The sequence below is a fragment of the Arachis ipaensis genome, chromosome B5, assembly GCF_059453495.1.
Source record: "Arachis ipaensis isolate K30076 ecotype BB chromosome B5, ASM5945349v1, whole genome shotgun sequence".
Lineage (NCBI taxonomy): Eukaryota > Viridiplantae > Streptophyta > Magnoliopsida > Fabales > Fabaceae > Arachis > Arachis ipaensis.
Window position 1 is genome coordinate 30,411,721 of NC_142440.1, and position 22,972 is coordinate 30,434,692.

The following is a 22,972-nucleotide window of genomic DNA, read 5'->3' on the forward strand; positions in this document are numbered from 1 at the left end:
AGCATGACCACGGACAGATATGAGGTGCAGCATGTTTTGGACGGCGTTTCCAGCTTAGCATAGACTTTTATGTTTAGTCTCTCACTTTTGGTTAGATCTACCGAGAGATTAGGGATTGTATAGCTTCGCTAGGTTAGTTCGGGTACTAGTTTAGGGGTTTTCTCAATGGACTGGTCAGAGTGTCATATATGTAATATATAATCCTAAGCTATATGAGATGGTACACTGAATGGTTTCATTTTTTATGACTTTTCTGTATATAATGTATATTATTATATTTATTTTTGCTTGTTATGCATTTACTTACTTATTATTGTTGGTATAGGATGAATTTAGTGATACGCACCTTTTGTTTTAAAAAAAAGTATATCGATTACGTGCTAACTCAATTACAGGCTTAATATTAAGTAATAGTTATTTAGGGAACAAGTTAGTAACACTCGGTTTTTAGTGTGATCATCACGTGCTGAAAATTGGGTCATTACACCGTCTAGCCACCAACGTGTCACCATCGTCGTTGCAACTACTCAAAGCCTCCTTCCCCGCTACGGTCGTCTCCGCCGTTGCTTGAAGCCTCCGCAAATCATCTCGTGTCCTCAGTCGTTCCTCCGTCGCACAACCGCTTCTCTGTTCCACTGTCGTCGGTCCTGCCTTTGTTGTCGATCGTTCCTCTGCACTGGCTCTGTTCTAATGCGCTCCAACCCTTCTCTGCTTATTCAAAAGCTTTTTCGCGTCTTGTCATATCTCCAATTTGGCCGTCGTCTCCCCTCCTCCATCCATCTACTAATCGTCCTCGGCTTTCTTGCTCCTTCTCCCTCAATCACTGCTCTGAAATCCTGAATCTCTGTTTGTTCATTATTGTTTTTGTAAGTAATGTCTAGCGGATCTTTGTTTTGAGTTTTCTTAGGTTTTTTTAATCAATATAATTTGGTTTGTTTGTTCATGATCAATGATTTAATTCCAGAATGAGTTTTATTACTAATGATGAGTAATGAACATTATTGAACTGTTCTTGTTATGAGTAATGATTTTCTTAGGTTTTTCTGTTATGAGTAATTTATATAATTTTGTTTTACGGTATTTATGGAACTATTCTTGTTGTTCAGATGTTGTATTTTTTATTTAATTATTCAGTGTTGTGTTTATTGTTGTTGCCAATTGTTGCTTTTGTTCTTGATGGTTCTGATTGTTGATGTTTGTTCACTGCTATTTTTGTTCTTATTGTTCTTGATTGTTGCTATTTTTTTACATTGTTGATTATTTGCTGTGTTACTATTTTTCATGCTATTTTTGCATTCTTATGTTTTGTGCAACTTAATTTTTTGTGCTGCTACTTTTGTATTCTTATCATAGTTCTGAAAACTGAATTAGACTGGTCGGTTCAACTAGATTAACTGGAAATCGGTCACCAGATCGATTTGGTTAGTCTCATAAACCACCTGACAAAAAAGATTAAAGAACAGGTGATTAATTGGTGAACCGCCAAAATCGGCTAATTTTTTAAAGGATTTTCGGTTCGATGAACCCTCTCCAAACGATGTCGTTTTACATTCCTAAAAAAATTTAAAAAAGGAAACCCTGAATTCCCAACGCACCCAAGCCCCACTATTCTCCTCTCTAAAATTGAAGTGAAATTTTGAAATTGAAAGAACAAAGAACTCTAGCCCTCCAGCCCCCAGCCATTACAACCCCCACAGCCTTGCAGTCCCGCTTTGTTGTCATTGCCGAACTCTTCTCTGCTGGGTATAGACATCGCGTGTGAAAGCTCCGTCGCCATTGCAGGAGCTGTGTCGCCGTCATAGGAAGCTCTGTCACCGTCCTTAGAAGCTGTGTCGCTGTCGTAGAAACTCCCTCACCCTCGTGTGGAAGCTCTGTGGCCGTCGTCGTCTCCTCTGTTCGAACTCTCTCTCTTTATTCACCGGTACCGCCGTCTCTTCTGTCGTCGCCACACTCCCCTTGAAGAGTGTTTTCAATCCATATATACGACAACGCAAAAAGCCTTACCTAGCCACCGCACCCATTCACTTGCCAACATCCACAAAGGTAACATACCCCTCTCCGCTGACTCACTCACTCACTCAAATAGAGATCATTTTTTTATGTATTTTTGCTAATTGTGCCCTTTTTTTTTTGTTCTTGTTTTGTTACTATATGTTTGATGTGACTGAAAATAACTTGTTAATCTTCTTGTTATAACATGATTAGGTTGTTCTAATGATTGAATGCTCCTGTGATTAGTTCTATTTTGCACCTTTATCGATTCTAGTTTCATAAAATTCAAAAGTAAGTGATATTTTTGCATCGATGGCTAGGCCTATTTTTTAGAAACAAATATTTGTGAGAGGAAAGTTTTTTTAATTAAATAAATATTTATCATTTTTTTTCTTAAGTCATCTGCATAAAGTCAATACGAAAATAATATTAAAGGTTCCAAAATCCAAACCATTGACATAGTAGAGTAGTATTTTCTTTTCCTTTCTTGTTGGGTTAAGCTTTTCTATTATTATTATTATTATTATTATTATTATTATTATTATTATTATTTTGGTTGTATAGTCAGTAGTGATAAATTACATCTATTTTAGATAATCTATTTATGATGGAAATATTGAAACATTTAATGATGATTATGATTTGTGATGAGTTGTGTCTTTGATTAATTGAAAACTTATTTGTTAATATTTTTTTGATAGTAGAACATTATGTTTTTGTCACTGCGTTTTGGTTGTTTTTAGTTATGAATTTTGATATTTAAAATTATTTGTGAACTTCTAATATTAAATTATGGATAATTTATTTTGTGAAATTTTAAATTTATTATATTAAAAATGATTGAATTTATATATTTAAAATTATATATAGGATTTTTAATAATTTTATTTAATATTTAGTTAAATCGGTTGAACCCAGTCGAACCAGTAAATTATTGAACCAATAATCTTATCGATTTATTGATTGGTCCAGTTTTTCGCAACCTTGATTCTTAAGCTTTGTGCAGCTTAATTTGTATTCTCTGTGTTGTGTTTTGATTATTTAATTAAAAAATTACTCCTAACAAAGGTAAAAGAGATTTTGAGAATAATGAATAAATAATCATTTGGGAGTGTGTGATGCAATAAAATAGTTAAAAGTTATTGAATATGGCTTTTTTTCTTTTGATTTTGATGATTAATACTAAATTGAAAAAGTATAGTGAACCAAGAATGAATCTGCAAACTATTGTCTTATTTGTTATTTTTAAATTAAAATTAGGAAGGTATTGATATCAATTAATTAAAAATTTGAAAATTAGGATTGTAACCACCGGAAGTGTTTGCAACGTGAAGCAACAAGAGTCACGCTACCTCTAATCCTCTATTATCTTCTCTGGTCATCAACAGCGTCCTCGAACTTGAGTTCTCACCGAAACGCCTGGCACATCATTTGAAGCACTGTCGTCTTGTCGTCATGTCGTTTCTTTTTCACCACCGTTGTCTTCACCGCCACGCGGAACCCCCTCTCCGTGGAGCTGCCGCTGCTGCGTCGCGTTGTTAGTTGCACTGCTCGGAATGCGTGCAGTGGTTCGCGTCTGCGCTGCTGCCACAACCTCCACCCCGATGATCCTGGGTAGTGTCGGTGCCCTCTGCAACCAATCCTTGTCGCCGCAACGCGTGCTTTGCAAACGCAAATTTTTCCTCTGCAGGACCACCGCGGCACCCTCCTCCTCGCGATCTGCATCGCCATCGTCCACTGCAGCGCGCTCCTTCTATCTCGTTTTCACTTTCTCAATTCGACAAAGACACTTTCACTAAAAGATGCATGCATAAAGAGATATATTTAGGAGACACACCCACAAAAAGACATTTTTAATAAAAAAATATCGCCATAAAAAAAGAAACCAGGTTCAATTAAAAAATTTCTATTTAAAAGTGATAAAATATAATTTTGAATTATGGTAAATTTGAGTAAATAAGGTATTTTTTTTTATAGATTTTATACTCCAATTCAACAAAAGTTGACAAAAATTGATAAACGGAATTATAATAAATTTTAATATTTGTCTTTGATATTTGAATATTTATTTAGTTTATATTTAGATGAGATTATAATACTTTAAGTGATGTAATACTAACCCTGAAATTCAAAGCAGAATCTACTCAATTCAACCTGTAGATGGAGAAGATGTGCTTCAATGGAGTCTCAACAAATCTAAAATGTATGACACGGCCTCAGGTTATAACATTGCTTACCTATTTTTTCACCCTCCATTAGAGCACTGCCCTGACCACATGAAGCAAAAGCATATTTGGCAGCACTTGGGGAAGTTGAAAGTCCCTCCCAGTGTGAAGATGTTCATCTGGAAATGCCTCCATGGTCGAATTCCAGTGCTAGAACTCATCCATCGCAGATTTCCAAGTACAAGTTCACTTTGCCCTTATTGTCACACGCAATCAGAGTCAATCACCCACTGCCTAATTACATGCAACAAAGCCCAAGACATTTGGAGTAGAAGTCAGATTTACCTGCACCTTCCACATCCTACCGGTGACCAGTTCTTTGAATGGTGGCAGGAATTGAAGACAAAGCTTGAGCGGCAACATGATGGAAAGAGGTTGATGGGTCTTGTGGCAAGTATCTGTTGGAACATATGGAAGGCAAGAAACCTTTGGGTCTTTGAGCACACAAACCAAACGCCGGAAGAGACATTTCAAATGTCAGTAAACCTGGCGCAACAATTCATCTCTCTAGACTAAACTCACAGTCTTAGGTTTTTTGTTTTTTTTTCCCCAATTCTCCCTGCTAAGTTTGGTTCAGTTTTATTCACTTTGCCTTTAGTGAGTTTTTTATTTGGGAAAATCCCACTTTCTCTATCTCATGTCCTGCATTTGGACACTTGTACCACTTTTATGATGCAATAAAAGTCTTTGTTAACTTTGAAAAAAAAAAAAAAAAAAAGTGATGTAATACTAACCCTAGCCCCAAATTTCTATTTTCCGTGCGAATTCAAACTTCAAATCCTCTGTCGCTGAAGTGAAATCTCAAAGGCTCCCGTGCAAGCTTAGCCGTTGCCGAAGTCATTCCCCCACCATCGCTGAAGGTCTCCCGTCAACCAGCGCCGTCGCCATCCTTTGCTTTCGTCGCGGAAGGTCTTCCATCGCCGTCGCTGATCCTCTCCCGTGGCTATCAAGTCTGATATTCTCCCTACCTCAGAAAAATTCAAAGTACAAATCCTCTGACGCTTGAGGAATTATAGAAACATAGATGGCAGGAAAGCCCATTAATCAGGCTGGTGGAAAGAAAGCTCTTGATGTCTCTGTTGATTCAAGATTGCTGATTCAAGAATAAAACCTGAAGGGTATAATTATTGTTTCACTAGTTTCCAGAATGTTGCATCACAATCTCTATTGGTGTTTAACGTTTGTAGGCTGAACCTTGATGGTGGCATGCAGGTGCAGTTTCCGGAAAGGCCAAGAAATGTGGGGCTGGTGGTGGAAGAAAACCACTTGGTGATCTATCCAATGCAGGAAAGCCCATTAATCAGGCTGGTGGAAAGAAAGCTCTTCATGTCTCTGTTGATTCAAGATTGCTGACTCAAGAACGGAACCTGAAGGGTACTGTTATTGTTCCACTGGTTTCCAGAATATTGTATCACAATCTCTATTGGTGTTTAACGTTTGTAAGCTAATCCTTGATGGTGGCATGCAGGTGCAGTTTCCGGGAAGGCCAAGAAATGTGGAAAGAAAGCCCTTGATGTCTCTATCAATCGGCATTCTGAGAAATCTGTCACCGCTAGAAGGAAGGCCCTTTCTGACATTTCAAACTCCGTGGTTGAGCCGCCTCCTCTTGACTTTGATGTCTTTGAGGAACTAGGAATGCTGCACGATCATTCCAAGTGTATAAAGTATATGTTGTCAAATTTTTCCCCTTTGGGTGAAGCTGAACTGCTTAGTGAGGAGGTTTGATTTTGAAGCCTCATAATTTTTTTCCCTCTACCATATCGTGTTTATCACTAACTATATATACTATCACCATTGCAGTCTGAAAGCCCTCATATAGAAGTAGAGGAGGAGGAGGAGGATTACAACCTACAGGAGGTGACTGAGCCGGAGATTTATATGAGGTGCTATCGGCCTGTTTCTCCAATGAATTCTCCAGAATGCCGCAAAATGTTGCATGAATTGAAAGCACTGTATTCTGAGCGTCCTGATGCAAGACAGTGACAGGAGCAGGAAAGAGCAGTGCTTCTCAGTAGTGGTCACCTTTTGGTTGGAGTGATTATGTTGCTAATGCTGCAAAATGTTGAAATTATATGAATTTAAACATTTGCCTGAGGTGCTCCCTGGGCTTGAGTGTGTCTCTGCTCATCCTGGCTCTCCTGAACGATGCAATACCTCCAAAATGCAGCACAATTCTCTGAAGGACTAGGAATTAAGATTCAACTCACTCACGCTCACACTCACACTACAGTAGCCAATAATGAATACTGTGCTTTCTCTTTGGACTTTGGTCTTCTGTTTTCTTTTGGTCTTTCTTTATTGTTAACTATGGTTAACACTAATCACCTATTCTATAAAAATTAATTAAAACACTAACTATGGCTTTACAGACTATGGTTATCAATAAACTACCGTTTTTATTCGGTGCTTATTTTTTTATAGTGGTTTAAATTAAAGTTGCATGAGTGCATGTGTTGCTACGTGTTCTTTATTATTTTCCAAAACCAGTGTGTTGATTTGCGATTTTAATAGTAGGTCTAGGGATGGCAATACCACCTGAACTCGCGGGTATCTACCCCGCTCCTATCCGATTATCCGCCCTGCATCAGAGCGGGTTTTTAGCGGGATGGATTTTTAGGAGGGGCGGGACGGAGTTGGGTTTAGGTAATACCCGTCCCTACCTGTCCCGCTATATAAATAATATATATAATTTTAATATATAATATGTATAATATATGTAAAATAATTAGTAAATGATTAATAATATTGTATCATATTTAAATTTTTACTTTAATTTATGTTATGTATGTAATGATGGTTATATACATTTTGAAATTTAATTTAATTTATTGGATTTTAATAATTATAGGAGCGAGTACTCGCAGGAGCGGGTTAAGATTCAATGTTTTACTACCCGCAGGTAGAAGAGGGACGGATTCTATACAGATTGTTGTACAGTAGGGTGGGATCGGATAAAACAAAAATCCGCCTCCACCCACCCCATTGCTACCCCTGAGTAGATCAGATGTCAAGAGGCCTTTGGCTGGCTTTTCAAATCAATAAGGTTGATGGATGGGATGAGATAGATGCAGATAAATTATTGGCTATAGGGCAATTACTATTTACTAGTATCTTAGCATGGGATACGTAAAATTTTAAAATGCGATTATGTCAATCAATAGTGTCAAACCACGCTAATAAGGCACACCATATTTTACAGTGTTGGACACTTGAATTGTTGTCAATAAACTCATCCAATCTTACTACAAATGCAAGGCACAGAACATGATGACAAGACATATATAACATGGACACTTATATTAGACTTTTTAATTTTAATAAATATAAATTAATTTTAAAAAAAATTTATTTTTAGTGTTTTCAAAAGTACTCGAATGATTTAAAAATTGTTATTATCTTCTTGATTTATCAAAAATAAAATGAGAAGTTTGTGATTTTTAAAAGTATTTAAAAGTACAAATACCTGTTTCAATCAATCAATCAATTTGGTAAAACTATTTATTTATTTATTTTTATTTTAATGCTTGTAATAAATTTTTCTACAACTTCACCATTATCCTTGACTTCTTAACCTTTTCTCTAAAGAAAAATTTTCCCCTAATATCCTTAATATCATTATCGTTATTTAGCAGTCGAGGCATATATAGTATGTTAATGTCATACATCTACCTATATACGGTTCAAATATAATAAATTTGTTAAATGATTTCACTTTAATAATTGTTGATGACTTGGCTCAACTACAATAAATAGAGAATTTATTTATATTTTTTTTTGGAGAAGAAAACAGAGATAAAGTAAAAATAATAAGAAAAGTGAAATTGTACTTCACTATCACCAACAGCTTAGAGGCTTACACATATGCACACCCCCATCTCATAATTAATTGCTCTATTTATGATTGATTTTAATTTCTCTACTAAAATCAATTTGCTGGCATGCCACTAGATTATAGCTACTCCACTACTCTACTTCACTATCACAATTCACAAGCACTATATTAGCCAAACCACTTTGGTTAATTTCTCTACTCTTCTCATCATATATACCTTATGCTTCTCTCTCTCTCTCTCTCTCTCTCTCTCTCTCTCTCTCTCTCTCTCGTTTTTGAACAATGAGGGTCCGAAAAGTGACTTGAACACATGACCTAAGAAGAGTGCAAGACTATACTAAGTTACTAACAAACTGAGATGGCCACAAATAAGTCTGGGTAAATAACATTGTTCATTGTAGTAACAAAATATTAACAGCAGTCAGAGTCTCTATTGTAAAACAAAGTATATTTTATTAACATATGATTAGCATTTCCACTAGACTGAAGGTTGGTTGAATTTTAGCAATCAATGGAAATGTTGCATGTGGAAGACAAGATGGATAAGAGGTGATTGCCAACTATGATTCCCTCAACGGGTCACTACCATCGAACTGGCAGCACTTCTACGTACACAAAAGTTCCAACAAGTTAGGCCAATCTTGGTGTTAGTATCAGTGAAAATTAGCTCAATCATTTCAGAGGATGGCTCTTTACATTCCAAAAACAAAGCAATTTGAGTAGCAGGGAAGCAACAACACACTATCTTCCACAGCAATAGGTTGCCTGAAAGGATTTACCTGAACCTACAAGGAGAATTCACAATAATTCATTAGAAGACAGGGTGACAGAGAGAGAGAGAGAGAGAGAGAGAGAGAGAGAGAGACCAATTACAAGCAGAAAAAGAACTAATAAAAGCTTACAGGCAGTCTAAAAGAGCGACTAATTACATTCTCAATGCAACTTGCTGCAAGATGACAAGCTTCCTCACAATAATCAGTAAAAACGGCTGGGACATCTAGTTTTTCAATTAACTCCTGTTATTTTGACACCAAAATAGAAAAGGAGTAACATAAAACGCACTTCGAATATACCCTAATTGTTGTTTGTTTAAGTACAATAATAAAGAGGAAGGTAGAACCTATAACTAACACCAAAATAAAGGATAAGAACATGGTAATGACATACAATACTAGGTAACCAACTTGGATAGGCAGCAATGCCACCATTTGGAGCAATCACTAGATGAGGGGAGGAATCCTGCAAGTATAATGTTAATTAAGAGGAATTTATTGTGTTCAAGTACAGCAACATATTCGAATTCAGGAACAAGCATTTCTCAATATTAGTTTTATATTGGTTCTTATCTAATATTAAATTAGATACCTTAACAATATCTCTATATCGGTCGTGATAGAGTCCATGCCACAGCTGCAGTGTTACTGCCGAAGTAATGCCACTCTGTGTTGATAAAATGGCATTTTCACTCGCTGATTTGCAGGTACTCTGGTCTTCATTGGAAGAAGCATATCTGGAAATGCTGATCTTCTCACCATCCCTGTTAACACGGAGGGATGAAGGACAAATAGTTAGAGCAAGTAGTGTCGAGTATCAGCTCATAGAACATTTATTTACTGATTACAGCAATGCATCAGACCTTTGTGGAGGAATTGCAGGTCCAACAAGTTCAATATGAATATGTACGCCGGGGAAGAGTGCCTGTAGTTCTCCAAATACATCTAGTTGTAGCAATTCTTTCTCAGGTCCTTCCATTAAAAAAAAAAATGATCATTAATGCTTGAATATGTAGTGTAAAAAAGAATTCATATTTAAATTTGAATGCTTCAAAAGAACGGGGAGTTTTTAAGAAATTATATACCAAGGTAATGTAGGTACAACTTATCACAGACTTCAGGATTCAGGGTTCCAATTCCAACTAGTTGAGCAGCATGATATATTGTAAGTGGCTGAAACAGGCAAAGCATACAATTTAAAAAATAAAAAATAAAAGAAGTTATCAAAGATATTGTGGGTTATATCCTTCTTACACCTCTAATTTTATCAGAGGAGGAAACTTTCAATGGTGGTTTCTGCTCTATTAAGTAGTCAACAGAAAACAAATACATTCCGCAAGTTCCAGTTTATAATTTGCAAGGTGAAATTAGAAATTCTTTTCTTTTTTAAATATTTTCAAACACTAGTGGGAAAATTGTTTTAAAGGCCCTGCACATTCCATCTAACATTAACTACATCAAAAGATTAGGTCCATTCCCCTTCTTGTACTTCTTTAGTTACAAACAAACTAAAAAAGCCTAATTGTTACATAATCATACCCAGTGAAATGGGATAGACACTTTTGAGAAAGAAAAAAAGAAAGAAAAGGGGCTACACAATCATACCCAGTGAAGCAGCAGAGCAGCAGGCGAGTCCAGTGGAATGCACCTCCAATTATAGTAGTCACTCCAACTATGCAACTGCACCGGAATTTGAGATTCGGGTGCTAAACATTTATATATTGGATTTTATTTTCTTTTCAATTTAATACATATGAGGAACTTGGAATGGAGAAACAAGCTTCAATTGTATTACCATAACAAGGATACAAATTTCTTGGAAGATCCCAACTGTTGTTTAACCTGCCAAAACTAAACTCCTTAGACCAAAGCTTGTTCTAAGCCAAGTAAATACACCATAAAATGTCTGAACTTTCTATTTTGTAATGATTAGGGCAAACATAATTTTGATTAACAAAAAGTTTCAGAATATGAAGCTTGAAGGAAACAAGAGAACCGTAAACAATCAAATGAAGCAGACGATTCGCCACAACGGCATTCGATCATCCACATCCCCTTTTGATGGATTCCCCTCTTGCTCAAGAAAGAACACCTAGTTTCCTGCTTCAAACAAATCTGTTGAAAAAGCTAAATTAGCATAAAAAAAACATATATGAACACTTTACGGTAACAATGTTTTCTTTGAAGGTTGTTAGAATCAGAAATCACCTGAACTGTAGCTTCTTGAGAGAAAGTGAAAGGAAAATCATTGAGTAAATGCACACTCTCCATCTGTTGCTCTAACCTATCACACTCATGTTTGTGGCTACTCCAGTGTTCAATCTAGGGTTCAAAGAAAAAACGGAGAGATATGAAGAAATTTGTGAAACGCAGAACTATTCAGCGAGCGAAAATATGTTCAAAACTGCGGATCAGAAATTGAGATAGAGAGAGGGACCTGATGAGAGAGAGAGCAATAAGCGACGGCTCCGCAGCGAGCGCAGGGCCTGGTGGCGGCGCCGGTGCAGCGCGTTCTTCCGCTGCCCTTCGCGGCGCACTCCATCTTCTCCTCCGACGTTTCTCTCTGCAATCGGTGCTCATGTGCATGGCGTGTGTGGCCCAGCCCAAGTCTCCAAGCCCACTAGGGCCCATTTCTATGTTATCTTGGACCAAGATTGATTAGTTGAGCAAAGTCCATTATCATTTTCAATAAACGGATTTTTAGTGATAAGATAAAAACAAAATAAAAAAACAACTTGAACGGATTACTTGATTAGTCCACTTATTCCGCAACCTCTTAATTGAGTATGAGAAGATTATGCCATTTGAGTTATAACTCATTGGTGATACCTCTTAATTGAGTATGAGAAGATTATGCCATTTGAGTTATAACTCATTGGTGATTAGTCCACTTATTTATTTTTTTTTATCAAAGATAGGAGACTCGAACCCGTAACCTCTTAGTTGAGTATGGGGAGACTATGTCATTTGAGCTATTACTCAGACTAAAAACTTGAAAAGATAGGAGACTCGAACCCGTAACCTCTTAGTTGAGTATGGAGAGACTATGCCATTTGAGCTATTACTCAGACTAAAAACTTGAAAAGATAGGAGACTCGAACCCGCCCTCTTAATTGAGTATGGGGAGTCTATGCCATTTGAGCTATTATTCATTGGCTTAAAATTTGGAAAGATAGAAGACTCGAACCCGCAACCTCTTAATTGAGTATGGGGAGTCTATGCCATTTGAGCTATTACTCATTGGCAAAAATTTGGAAAGATAGGAGACTCGAACCCGCAACCTCTTAATTGAGTATGGGGAGTCTATGCCATTTGAGCTATTACTCATTGGCTAAAAATTTGGAAAGATAGGAGACTCGAACCCGCAACCTCTTAATTGAGTATGGGAAGTCTATGCCATTTGAGCTATTACTCATTGGCAAAATTTGGAAAGATAGGAGACTCGAACCCGCAACCTCTTAATTGAGTATGGGGAGTCTATGCCATTTGAGCTATTACTCATTGGCTTAAAATTTGGAAAGATAGGAGACTCGAACCCGCAACCTCTTAATTGAGTATGGGGAGTCTATGCCATTTGAGCTATTATTCATTGGCCAAAATTTGGAAAGATAGGAGACTCGAACCCGCAACCTCTTAATTGAGTATGGAGAATCTATGCCATTTGAGCTATTACTCATTGGCAAAAATTTGGAAAGATAGAAGACTCGAACCCGCAACCTCTTAATTGAGTATGAGGAGTCTATGCCATTTGAGCTAGTCTATGCCATTTGAGCTATTACTCATTGGCAAAAATTTGGAAAGATAGGAGTTGAGTATGGGGAGTCTATGCCAGACTCAAACCCGCAACCTCTTAATTGAATATGGGGAGTCTATGCCATTTGAGCTATTACTCATTGGCTGATTAGTCCACTTATTCACTTAAACAAATGTTTGAGTTTAAATACTATTTTTGAATTATATGTAATAACTTATTAATTAGTGACCAATTCTTAAATAAAATATATTATAAAAAATTTGTTTTCTTTTATTTAAAAGAGTAAAAGATCTATTTAAAGTTCAAACCAATGAATTTGGATCTTATTTTTATCCATAAAATTTTAAATGACATCCTACTCACCAGAAGTCAAAAAGGGAGCCATTCAAATAAAAATATTTAAAATATTTTTTTAAAGATATTTTTTAATAATTAAAATTTAATATATATAATTGATTAAATCGTGTTATTTTTGTTAAAATTAGATCAGATAAATTGATTTGGCCAAAAAATCAGTGAATTACTCCTTAAACCAATCTAAATTAATCTTTTTTATAAAAATGACTACAATATCTCTATTATAAAAAATGACTAAAATACTCTTATTCTTATTATTATTATATATAAATTTTGAAAACTCTAAATCCTAATCTTTCTCTTCTCTTTGTGCTGTCATAGAGTTAAGATTTAGCATTTTCAAAATTTAATATATATATATATATATATATATATATATATATATAATAGAAGTATTCTATAATAAGGTTATTGTAACCATTTTAAAAAATAATTTAGACTAGTTTAAAATTTAATTTACCAATTTTTCAGCCAAATCAATTTATCTTTAATTTTAATAAAAATAACATAATTTAATCAATTATATATATTAAATTTTAATTATTAAAAAATATTTTAAAAAAAGATATTTTAAGTGTCTTTATTTGAGTACTCGTAAACATTTAAGCATCAAAATCGTTGAGTTAACCAATGTTAGTAAACATCTGGGTTAACATAAATTATAACTCAAAATTCTTAACAGTAATATTACCAAAAATTTTGTTCCAAATACGATGAATGTGAAAAACTATCAAAGAAATTTATCAAACATTTTTTTCTATAAAATATACCAACCATATTATGTATACACCAAATAAAATGGGTAGGATGTCATTCGGTTGAAGCAACTTACTATAATGGAAATTACTAATAAGAGCACCATGCCTCGCAAGCTCGCCCGAGCACATGTCTGCATATCCTGAAACTAGACTGAAGCGAACCAAAAAAAATATTTAAACCATTTCGTTCCTCCTTGAAGGCCAAAAATTAATAAATAAATAAATAGAGGTTTATATCATTAACCGGCCCTAAAATAAAAAGAATAGAGGTTTTCTTATGTACATATATCTTTGTTTTGTTTCAACTAAGTTCGTCATAAATGGATACTCTTAATTATTAAAAAAAAATGAGAGTGTAAAGTGTGATCTTTAATTATTTATTATTCTCTTTTTTATATTTATTTTTGGTCGTATTTATAAAACTAATGATAAGAGATCATATTTTACGCCTTCAATTGTTAAAAAGAATTGAGAGAATCCATTCAGAGTTCCTGGCCGCCCTTATCATAACTTTATTAAACAGAATACTTTAAACCATTCCATTTTACGAAAGTTCATTTAGTGGTCCATTTATATTCCTAATCCTAGTAAACATTGGGCGTTTCTGTTTTAATATAGGAAAAGTATAGGTAGATAATAAAAATATTAAATAATATGAATAATAGATATATCAGATGTTTATTTTATTAAGTGTACGGATGATTATTTTAATATTAAGATTTAGATGATTAATTTAGAGGTGTAGTATGTTTTTATTTGATTGGTGATTGTTTATATTGTTCAAAATGTTCATTGTTTACCTAACACTCCCCTTTAATATATTATAGCATATCCTTGAATTCCCACCTTCTATGTCCCGTATCTCTTTTTTGCTGTTTGAAAAGATGAAACGATGCACCAACTTTTTTTCCGTTTCTTTATTTCTTGTTCTTTTCTTACTCTGATTTTACGTTCCAAACAAAATAAAATGCTTTGATTACCTGTTTGGTAAAGTGAGATCCAAAGTTCATAATGCTATAGTGCAAGCAAATAATAAAAAGATACCCCATATATATCACACTCAATATATTGAGGGGGAAATAAAGGAGATGCCAAATCTTGAATGAACAAATAAAAAAAATAAACTATTCGGTGGAAATTCTTTTGTTTTTCCCCCTCCCTTTAGACCACTTTACAAAAGGTAATAGTGTTGCTAATTGTTATTATATTTATATATAGCATATAAGAGTCCATGCATGATTCTATTGAATATTTGAACGTAGAAATTATTGATCGGGTCTAATCCAAATAGTAGGTTCGGTTGGTCGGGCATAATATGTATTCAATTAATGTAGTATAGCATACATATAGGTTGTCGAGGAGTTATGATACCTATATATTAGCTAATTTACTGCCAAACATAATTGAGATAGTTAACAATGAACAACTTCAAATTTTATAAAAGCTTGAGTTTGATTCTTGTGATTGATATGTGAAAGACATTATTTTTGCAATGATAATGTATATATTTATATAAGCATTAAAATTTTTATAAATATGTATATCTTAAACCTAAAGTTAGATAGAAACATGTGTATTTATCTAATTGTTTAGATTTTTTTCAATGATTCAACAGATTAATCATTGATTAGTAAATATTTAAGTTGATCTCAAAAATATTTAAAATCAAATATTTTGATCTTTAAAATTCTTTGTTATTCTAGAAGCCTTTGAGATAGGTTGATTCATTCGTAAAATAATTAATTTATCTTATAATGATATTTTTTGAAGACCTAATAATTTGACTCATAATAAAATCTTTAAGAGTTATTTCTCCAACATATATATTAAAAATTTTATTAAAAGCAACCAAAAAAAAAAAATAATATGCCTGATCAAAGTAATTCTTAGAGACTTTTAGAATAATAAAAATTTATTAAAAAACCAAAGTATCTAATTTAAAATTCATAGAAAGCTAATTTGGATTTTACTCTTCATCTTTCAAGAAGCTAAAGATAATTTCATGATATTGTAGGTACAAGTTGTATTTACTCATATGTGTAAATTATGTGTTTTATGTGTATAAATTTCTGTAAATATGAATATAAATTATTACTGCCAACTATTAGTAGTCCAAAGCAAAATTATTTACTTTATATTACATGTAACATTGTTGGTTGAATATTGCTTAGGCTTCTATTTTAAAAGAGGCATTTACATGAAAGCATGCTAGATACAAAAATAATTTAACAACAGAACTTTTTTCGGAAAAAAAAAAAAAATAGAGATGAAGACAAATTATTGATTAAATATTTATTGGAAAAGTAATAATTTCCAAATATTTTCGATGTAAAAACCATTCATGTACGTGAATAAAAATAGCCAATTAAATTTCCTAACCTTAGCACTCATCAACAACAGCCCCATGTTCCAAAATTAAGTTCCTAAAGGACAAAAGCAGATGAACTTGACCTATTCAACAGTGTAGTGTACAGTACAGTAGTGTAGTAGTGTTGCATGTCCCACAACAATGGATGGATGCAAATAAAGTAAGAAGAGATCGACAAGGGTATAAATTTCTGTGGGCACAATCCTCTCAGATTCTATTTCGACTAATATAGACTGGACCAAACAATTCATATATACAAGAGTAAATTTTATTGTTAATAATAAATAATAAATTTTTAATTTGTTTAAGTCTCTACATTTCTGTTTTCGTAGAAAAGAAAGCGGTAATATGAAGAGTAACACAAAATTCATGCATGAAGTCTTTCGTAATGTATAATAATACATTTGAAAGTGATTTTGGTTAATATCACTTAAACGATATTCATTCCCTATTATAATCACGTTTTAGGTAAAAATTTTAAAACATAAATTATATCTTGACATTAACTCACTTTCATCAAAATAAATTTTATACAATCAAGTTAACATAAACTTTAACCCAGTCCTTACACACTCTTATCCAAACAAAGACTAAGAGTAATAGCGTGTCTTAAAAGCACACTAAATAAGTTGTGGAAAGGTAGTTTATTGTGTAGGTTTTCAAACGGTAATGCTAGAGAAATAATAAAAAATTAATTTAAATATTTTAAATTTATTTTATTTAATATTTATTTGTACTAATTTTTTATTATCTTTTAAATATTATTGGTTTTCAAATTTCAACATATCTAGTTATGTCTACCACAGGAGTAGTACTATTTGTGTAGGTTTCCAATAATTAGATTAGTACACAGGTCCTGCAAGGCTGGACTACTCCTGGTCCATTTTCGGTGTGAATTAAACTCTGAAAGATCCAAATCCCCAAAAAAAAAAAAAAAAACTCTGAAAGATATTTTTGGTGTTTATAAACTTTAATTTCAATCCAAAACAGGGCTCACTTATATCAAAATTTTACAATTTGTTTTACTGATTTTTCTGATTTCTTGCAAAATACAGTTTTGACTGTTATTTAAGGTTTAAGATTTAAATTTTGAAATTAGAATCAATTCTTTTTATGAGTATTAGTTAACGAAGTGTATTAAAGACAGATACAGAATAAAGTAGAATAAAAAAAAAAAGTTTTGCAATCATCATATCAGCATGTAAATAAATATTACACTGGTACACCAAATTATAACGAATAACATTTTATAAAATTTCAAAGTATTTGTTTGTAGCCTAAATCTTTACAAAATTGCAGACTTAAAATCCAGACATCGGATAACAAAGTGCCAAAAGAAAAAGTTGATATAACTATTATAAATCGGTTACACATTATAATTCAGTTTTATACGTTATAAATCGGCCATTAATATCAATATCACATAAAATATTCTATATATTTTTATTTGTTATTATTAGCGTGATTTTAATTGATAACAGCTAATGATATATACTCCAATTATAAAAAAGAGTAAGCCTAAAAGAAAAAGGTAAGACATTGGTCTAAGATTATTTTTTTGAAAAGAGTTCATTGTTCACATACTAAGTTGAGTGTCGGAATGCCTTTTGTAGTCTTCTTGTTCTTTTTGTAACCGATATATAACTCATCCCATTTGAAGGCAAGAAGACGGTCACTTAAGGACGAGCTATATCAAAGTTAGGTCACACAAGAACAATTGGCGTCTACCGTGGGGCCGAGGATTTAAACTTCCTTTGAGCTCCAAAATTTTAGCGTGTAACCATGGCTGATCAACTTCCTCCAACACCATCTGAACTTCTTAGGATGGTAATAGAATTACAATAGATTAATCAACGCATGGTAGAAGAAAATTAAAGAGTGGCAACTAGATAGCCAAGCTTACCAATGCTCGAATAACTCACAACAATAATAATCAAGAAAAGGAGGAACAACCAAATGAAGAAAAAGAAGTTGAACCTGATCCAACCCATGTTTCTGAAACTCAGGAGCAGGGGGAGATCAGCCAGCAAATCAAGCAGACTTAGTAAATGTAGCTAGACCATTTACTGCAGATGTCATAAATTTTCAATTGCCTAGAAATTTTGCTTTACCAATGACATTAACCCCTTATGATGGTTTCGGCGATCCAAAAAAGCACATTAAAAGATTTCATTCCACGATGCTAGTGAATGGTGCTTCTGATCCTATTTTATGTCGTTGTTTTTCTACCTTTTTAGATGGTCCTGCACTTGATTGATTTTCTTCTTTGTCTACAGAATCTATTTTATGGTTTCAGAAATTAGCTAAGCTTTTTGAAAATCAATTTGCTGCATCTTCTATTTATTTTCATGATTCGGATTATTTAAGCATGATTAAGCAAGGATAACATGAAAATCTTCGCGATTATGCTACTCGATTCAAAAAAGTAGCTATAAGCATCCCAGATCTTCATATAGAGGTACATCTTCATGCTATTAAGAGTGGAATTCGTCTAAGAAAGTTTTAAGAGACCATTGTTGTTTCTAAGCTAAAAACTCTAGCTGAATTTCGTGAAAAGGCCAAAGATCAGATGGAGATTGAAGAACTTTGACAAGCTCGGCAGTTGGAGAAAGGAAACACTATTAAAGATGATGATAAAGATCGGGATAATAAGAAACCTTTTTGGCTCACACGCCGTTATGATTCCTACATACACTTCAATACTAAAAAGGAAGAAATTATTAAAGAAATTTTAAATTCCAATAGCTCATCAAACCTCCAAGAAAGGTAGGTACTTATCAAAATCTGAAAAAACATGGATAAATCGAAGTATTGTTCTTTTCATTAGAAGCATGGACACACCACTGATGAATGTGTAGTAGCAAAGGATCTGCTAGAACGACTAGCTAGACAAGGTCATCTGGATAAGTATATCGGTGGCCATATTCAAAGGCAGACAGGACATTCCATTGACCATTCTTCAATAGGGTATGCTTCTCGAGATAAAGATAAAAGTGTCATCATTCAACTTGGTCAATCTCGTGGCATCATTAATTGTATATCTGGAAGTCTGGTGGAGGTATCATCAATTATGCTCGTAAGCGACATACCGAGCTATGCTCTCGGTAAAAGGAGCTAGTAATTCCACTCAACCTCCGGCTACTGTTTCGAAAATGGTTGATAAATCCATATTTCATGAGTTCTTTTGTGCTTAATTTGAGTGATTTATTCAATCCTCCACCTATTTATTCATATTAACTGCATGGTTTTACTTTTCCTTCCTTATTATATCATATTGTGAAAAGCATGTTTCCTAAGCTTTAAAAAAATTAATTATTTTAATTACCTTTATTTCCATTCGATGCCGTGATTAGTGTGTTGAGTAGTTTCAGATTTTCTAAGGCAGAATGACTTAAAGGATGGAAAAGGAAACATACAAAAATGGAAGGAGAAGGCAAAACGGAGCTTTGAAGGAAACTGGTGTTCACGCGATCGCATGGACGACGCGATCGCGTGCCAGAAGCGAAGATGCAGCGACGCGGCCGCATGACTGACGCGACCGCGTGACATAAGCAGAACGCGTACAACGCGGACGCGTGACTGACGCGACCGTGTGGCAAGGAAAAGCTCTGAATGACGCGACCGCGTACCCACGCAGACGCGTGACAGAGGCCGCGTATCAGAATTTACAGAATACGCTCCCAGCGATTTCTGAAGCCTTTTTGGCCCAGATCTAAGTACAGACAGTATAGACCAGAGGTTATAAAGTGTGGGAATGCACCCATTCAAATGAGAGCTCACATATTTTATTTTTCAATGATTTAGATTTAGTTGAGAGGGAGATCTTCTCCTCTCTCTCTTAGGATTTAGGATTTCTTCTTGCTTTAAGAGTGACTCTTAATCCAGGTTTTACGTTTCTTTGTTTTAGCTTCCTTTTACTTTTATTTATTCCAGCACTTGAATTGATCAGTGAATTTATGAATTTCTTCCATGTTATAGATTGATATTTGAATTAATAATATTTGAGGTATTTTCAGTTTATGATTGTTCTCTTTGATTTAAGCTACCATTGGTTCCCATCTAAGGATATTTTTATTATTCTAGCAATTTTACTTTTTCCCCTTTTGGTCCTGGTTAAGAATTCAGTAACTCAACAGTTATCAAACTCAACATATTTGATAATCGTTATCTTGCTAATTGAGCTGAACTTAAGTAATCCTAACCTTTTCTTAGGAAATAAATAGGATTCGAAGGTCAATTTAATTAGTCCTTTGATTTTTCTTTGCCCTAGTACAGGTTGATCAAGTGGAGTTTAGATTCAACTTTCATTATAGTTGAGAGAGATAACTACATTGGACCTCCAACTTCTCTTACCTTGCCAAAAGTCTGCTTTACAGTATTTATTTATTTTAATTGCCATTTACTTTACTTGTCATTTAAATTACTTGCTTCTCATCTTCTAAACCCCGATTACAACCTTTATAGCCAATAATAAGAACATACCTCCTCGCAGTTCCTTGAGAAGACGACCCGAGGTTTCAATACTCGGTTAACAATTTCTAAAGGGGTTTGTTACTTGTGACAACCAAAACGTTTGCACGAAGGGATTTTTGTCGGTTTAGAGACTATATCTACAACGCGACTGTTTTTATGACATTCTTTACTGGCGAAAAACCCCAACGTCAAAATGGCGCCATTGCCGGGGAACTGCTAACGTGTGCCTTATTATTGGTTATTGTAAATATTTTTCTTTTGCTTGTTTATTTATTTTTTGTTTTTCCTTTTTATCTTTATTTGCTACTATGAACTCTCACCCCTATCGCTTTGAGTTTGGTTCTAATATTGTTAAGGGAAATAGAAGTTACAGCAGGAATGTGCATCAAGGTCAGACCAATCAAGGATGGATGGAACCAAGAGGATCTAATCAACCCTTTTGACAGCAACACCCTCCGAGATATCCTGGACAAAGACCATTCTACAGTGCATACCCAGCTGAAAGACATGGTGGACAACCTTGTAACTACCAACAAGCCCCACCCCGTGCATGTAAACCATCCTTTCAACATAACCTCGAACCACCACACTCACAAGCTTCCCTTCACCATTCGCCACCATATGATCATTCCTTACCCCAGTACCAATCCAATTGCTCCCAATCGCCACCACTTTCCTTTGTGTCATGTCCAAGTCCAGCAACCCAGGAAGCAGAGGCTCGCCTAAAGGAAACAGTAATTAAATTTCAAACAACCATTCAACAACTGGAGAAAGCGATAATTCAATGGGCTTCTAGGCACTCAAATACACAAGGATCAGCCACAGCTCCATGTGGACAGCCCAATGAAGAGCGTAACATGAAGGAGCTACCAGAAACTCCAGTGGACAAGACAGAGAATGAATTTGTACTAGAACAATTAGAAGAAGCTGTCTTTGTTCAAGAAGAAGAGTTGGTTGAAGACCTAGGAGATGCTGAACTTCCATGGGAATCCATAATTGAGGAAAACTCCGTCCAGGATGCTACAGTTGATGCTAAGGAGGATACTGTACAATCTCCAAGGCAAGTCGTTTATGAGGAATCAGACGGAATAATCCAAGAAGCAAATTCCCTTGATGATGATAGTCACAAGTCTAGCTCTCTTGGTGATGAACTTGCATCCGCAAGTGAATTCTCTGAGATCGAAGAATCTTCCCCAAGTGAATATGAAGATGATGCGGAGGTAGATTTCTCTCAACCTCCAATCTATGACTCAAGTGATGAAGAAGACACAGAAGACTTTGACTAGGACACAGATACAATTGAAGATCTTTGCAAAGAAGTGGAGGAATTCACAGAAGAGCACAAAGAAATGGAACTTGCAGAACCACCAAAAACACCTATCCCAAGGCCATTACCACCTAATACAAGCTTCAAGTGGGTACAATCCTTAACTTACAACTTTACTTATTCACTTGAATATGGTTTGCTTGAAATAGATGACCAGCTTAGAGCTCTCTGCGGCTTTAAGAGTAAGAGGGAAATGGCTCGTACTCAGAGCTGGTGCACAAGGTTCAATAAGGTTCCACGCTTCACCTCGAAGTACACGGATTGGTATCATGCTCAATTGCATGGATCACTGAAAACGTTTGGTCACCAAGGTGAGATTCTACTTTTTAACCCGCCCGAATGGAAACATGTAGATCAAGACGGAGGCGGATTTAAAAGCAAGGCTTGGAATCCTGGGCTCTATCCTGACATTCGTCGTCCCGGGAGCCTGAAAATCTGTTTGGAGCTGCTCAGAAGCTTTGCATGCTTGGTTTGGGACCCCAGAGGCTATTGGCATTCCAAGCACTGGTGGAGATTTTTAGACGAATTTAAACATAAGCCGCCATAACAGGATACTCCTCCAATATCCAACTTAAGGACTTTAACTAAAAGTGCTAGGTGGGAGACAACCCACCATGGTATGGTCGCTTCTTTTTCAATTTATTTCTTGTTAATTGCTTTCATTTTTCCTTTTTCATTTTAAGTTATTAAACCTGGAATCATGCATAGCATTCATGTTAATCATTGCATTATGCATTTTTCATGCATATATATATATAAAATGGTGCACGACGCGACCGCATGCCCCATGCGATCGCGTCATATTGCGAGAAACACCACCCACGCGACCGCATGACCCACGCGGCCGCGTGATATATATATCGGCGTAAGGATCCAACGAACAGAAAGTTAGGCTGGAATCGTGCGGCCCTTGTGCGTTTCGCACAAATTGGCCCACGCGATCGCATGCCCCATGCGATCGCGTCACTTGCACAATACCAATCCCACGCGACCGCGTGAATGACGCGATCGCGTCGCATGGATTGCACATCACCCCAAAAGGAGACAGAGAGTTGCGCTAAAACGGCGCTGGAGTTGTGCGTTTCGCACAAATTCCAGCGACGCGATCGCGCG

General features: G+C 35.1%; 1 protein-coding gene and 1 long non-coding RNA gene across 3 annotated transcripts; one reads left to right on the top strand and one right to left on the bottom strand.

The window, feature by feature from the left end:
- Window positions 1-4,918: 4,918 nt before the first annotated feature.
- LOC107643477 (uncharacterized) lies at window positions 4,919-6,633 on the top strand. Its single transcript, XR_001620866.3, has 4 exons — window positions 4,919-5,335; window positions 5,430-5,591; window positions 5,686-5,936; window positions 6,018-6,633. It is a non-coding gene; the product is annotated as an uncharacterized LOC107643477 (long non-coding RNA).
- Window positions 6,634-8,418: 1,785 nt separating this feature from the next.
- Window positions 8,419-11,436, bottom strand: LOC107643476 (zinc ion binding protein). 2 transcript variants are annotated; one of them, XM_088488819.1, is made up of 12 exons: window positions 11,260-11,435; window positions 11,031-11,144; window positions 10,819-10,937; window positions 10,618-10,664; window positions 10,428-10,528; window positions 9,908-9,995; window positions 9,686-9,794; window positions 9,415-9,586; window positions 9,217-9,288; window positions 8,952-9,065; window positions 8,746-8,834; window positions 8,419-8,654 (listed from the first exon to the last, which is right to left on the bottom strand). In XM_088488819.1, exons 1-12 carry the CDS (start codon window positions 11,362-11,364, stop codon window positions 8,621-8,623), a joined length of 1,164 nt encoding a protein of 387 aa, XP_088344945.1. In that variant the 5' UTR covers window positions 11,365-11,435; the 3' UTR covers window positions 8,419-8,620. The 2 variants fall into 2 exon arrangements, with proteins under 2 accessions (XP_088344945.1, XP_088344946.1); XM_088488820.1 differs by having other exon boundaries at window positions 8,481-8,654; window positions 8,979-9,065; window positions 11,260-11,436.
- Window positions 11,437-22,972: the final 11,536 nt, after the last annotated feature.

Bases quoted from the DNA above. Each gene is read 5' to 3' on its own strand.
- LOC107643476 (XM_088488819.1), bottom strand. From the start codon at position 11,364: ATGGAGTGCGCCGCGAAGGGCAGCGGAAGAACGCGCTGCACCGGCGCC. The intron at 8,835-8,951 runs GTAAGCTTTTAT...TTCTCCTTGTAG, and splicing joins GTCGCTCTTTTAGACTGCCT to GTTCAGGTAAATCCTTTCAG. The intron at 8,655-8,745 runs GTAAAGAGCCAT...TTGTGTACGTAG, and splicing joins AATTGCTTTGTTTTTGGAAT to AAGTGCTGCCAGTTCGATGG.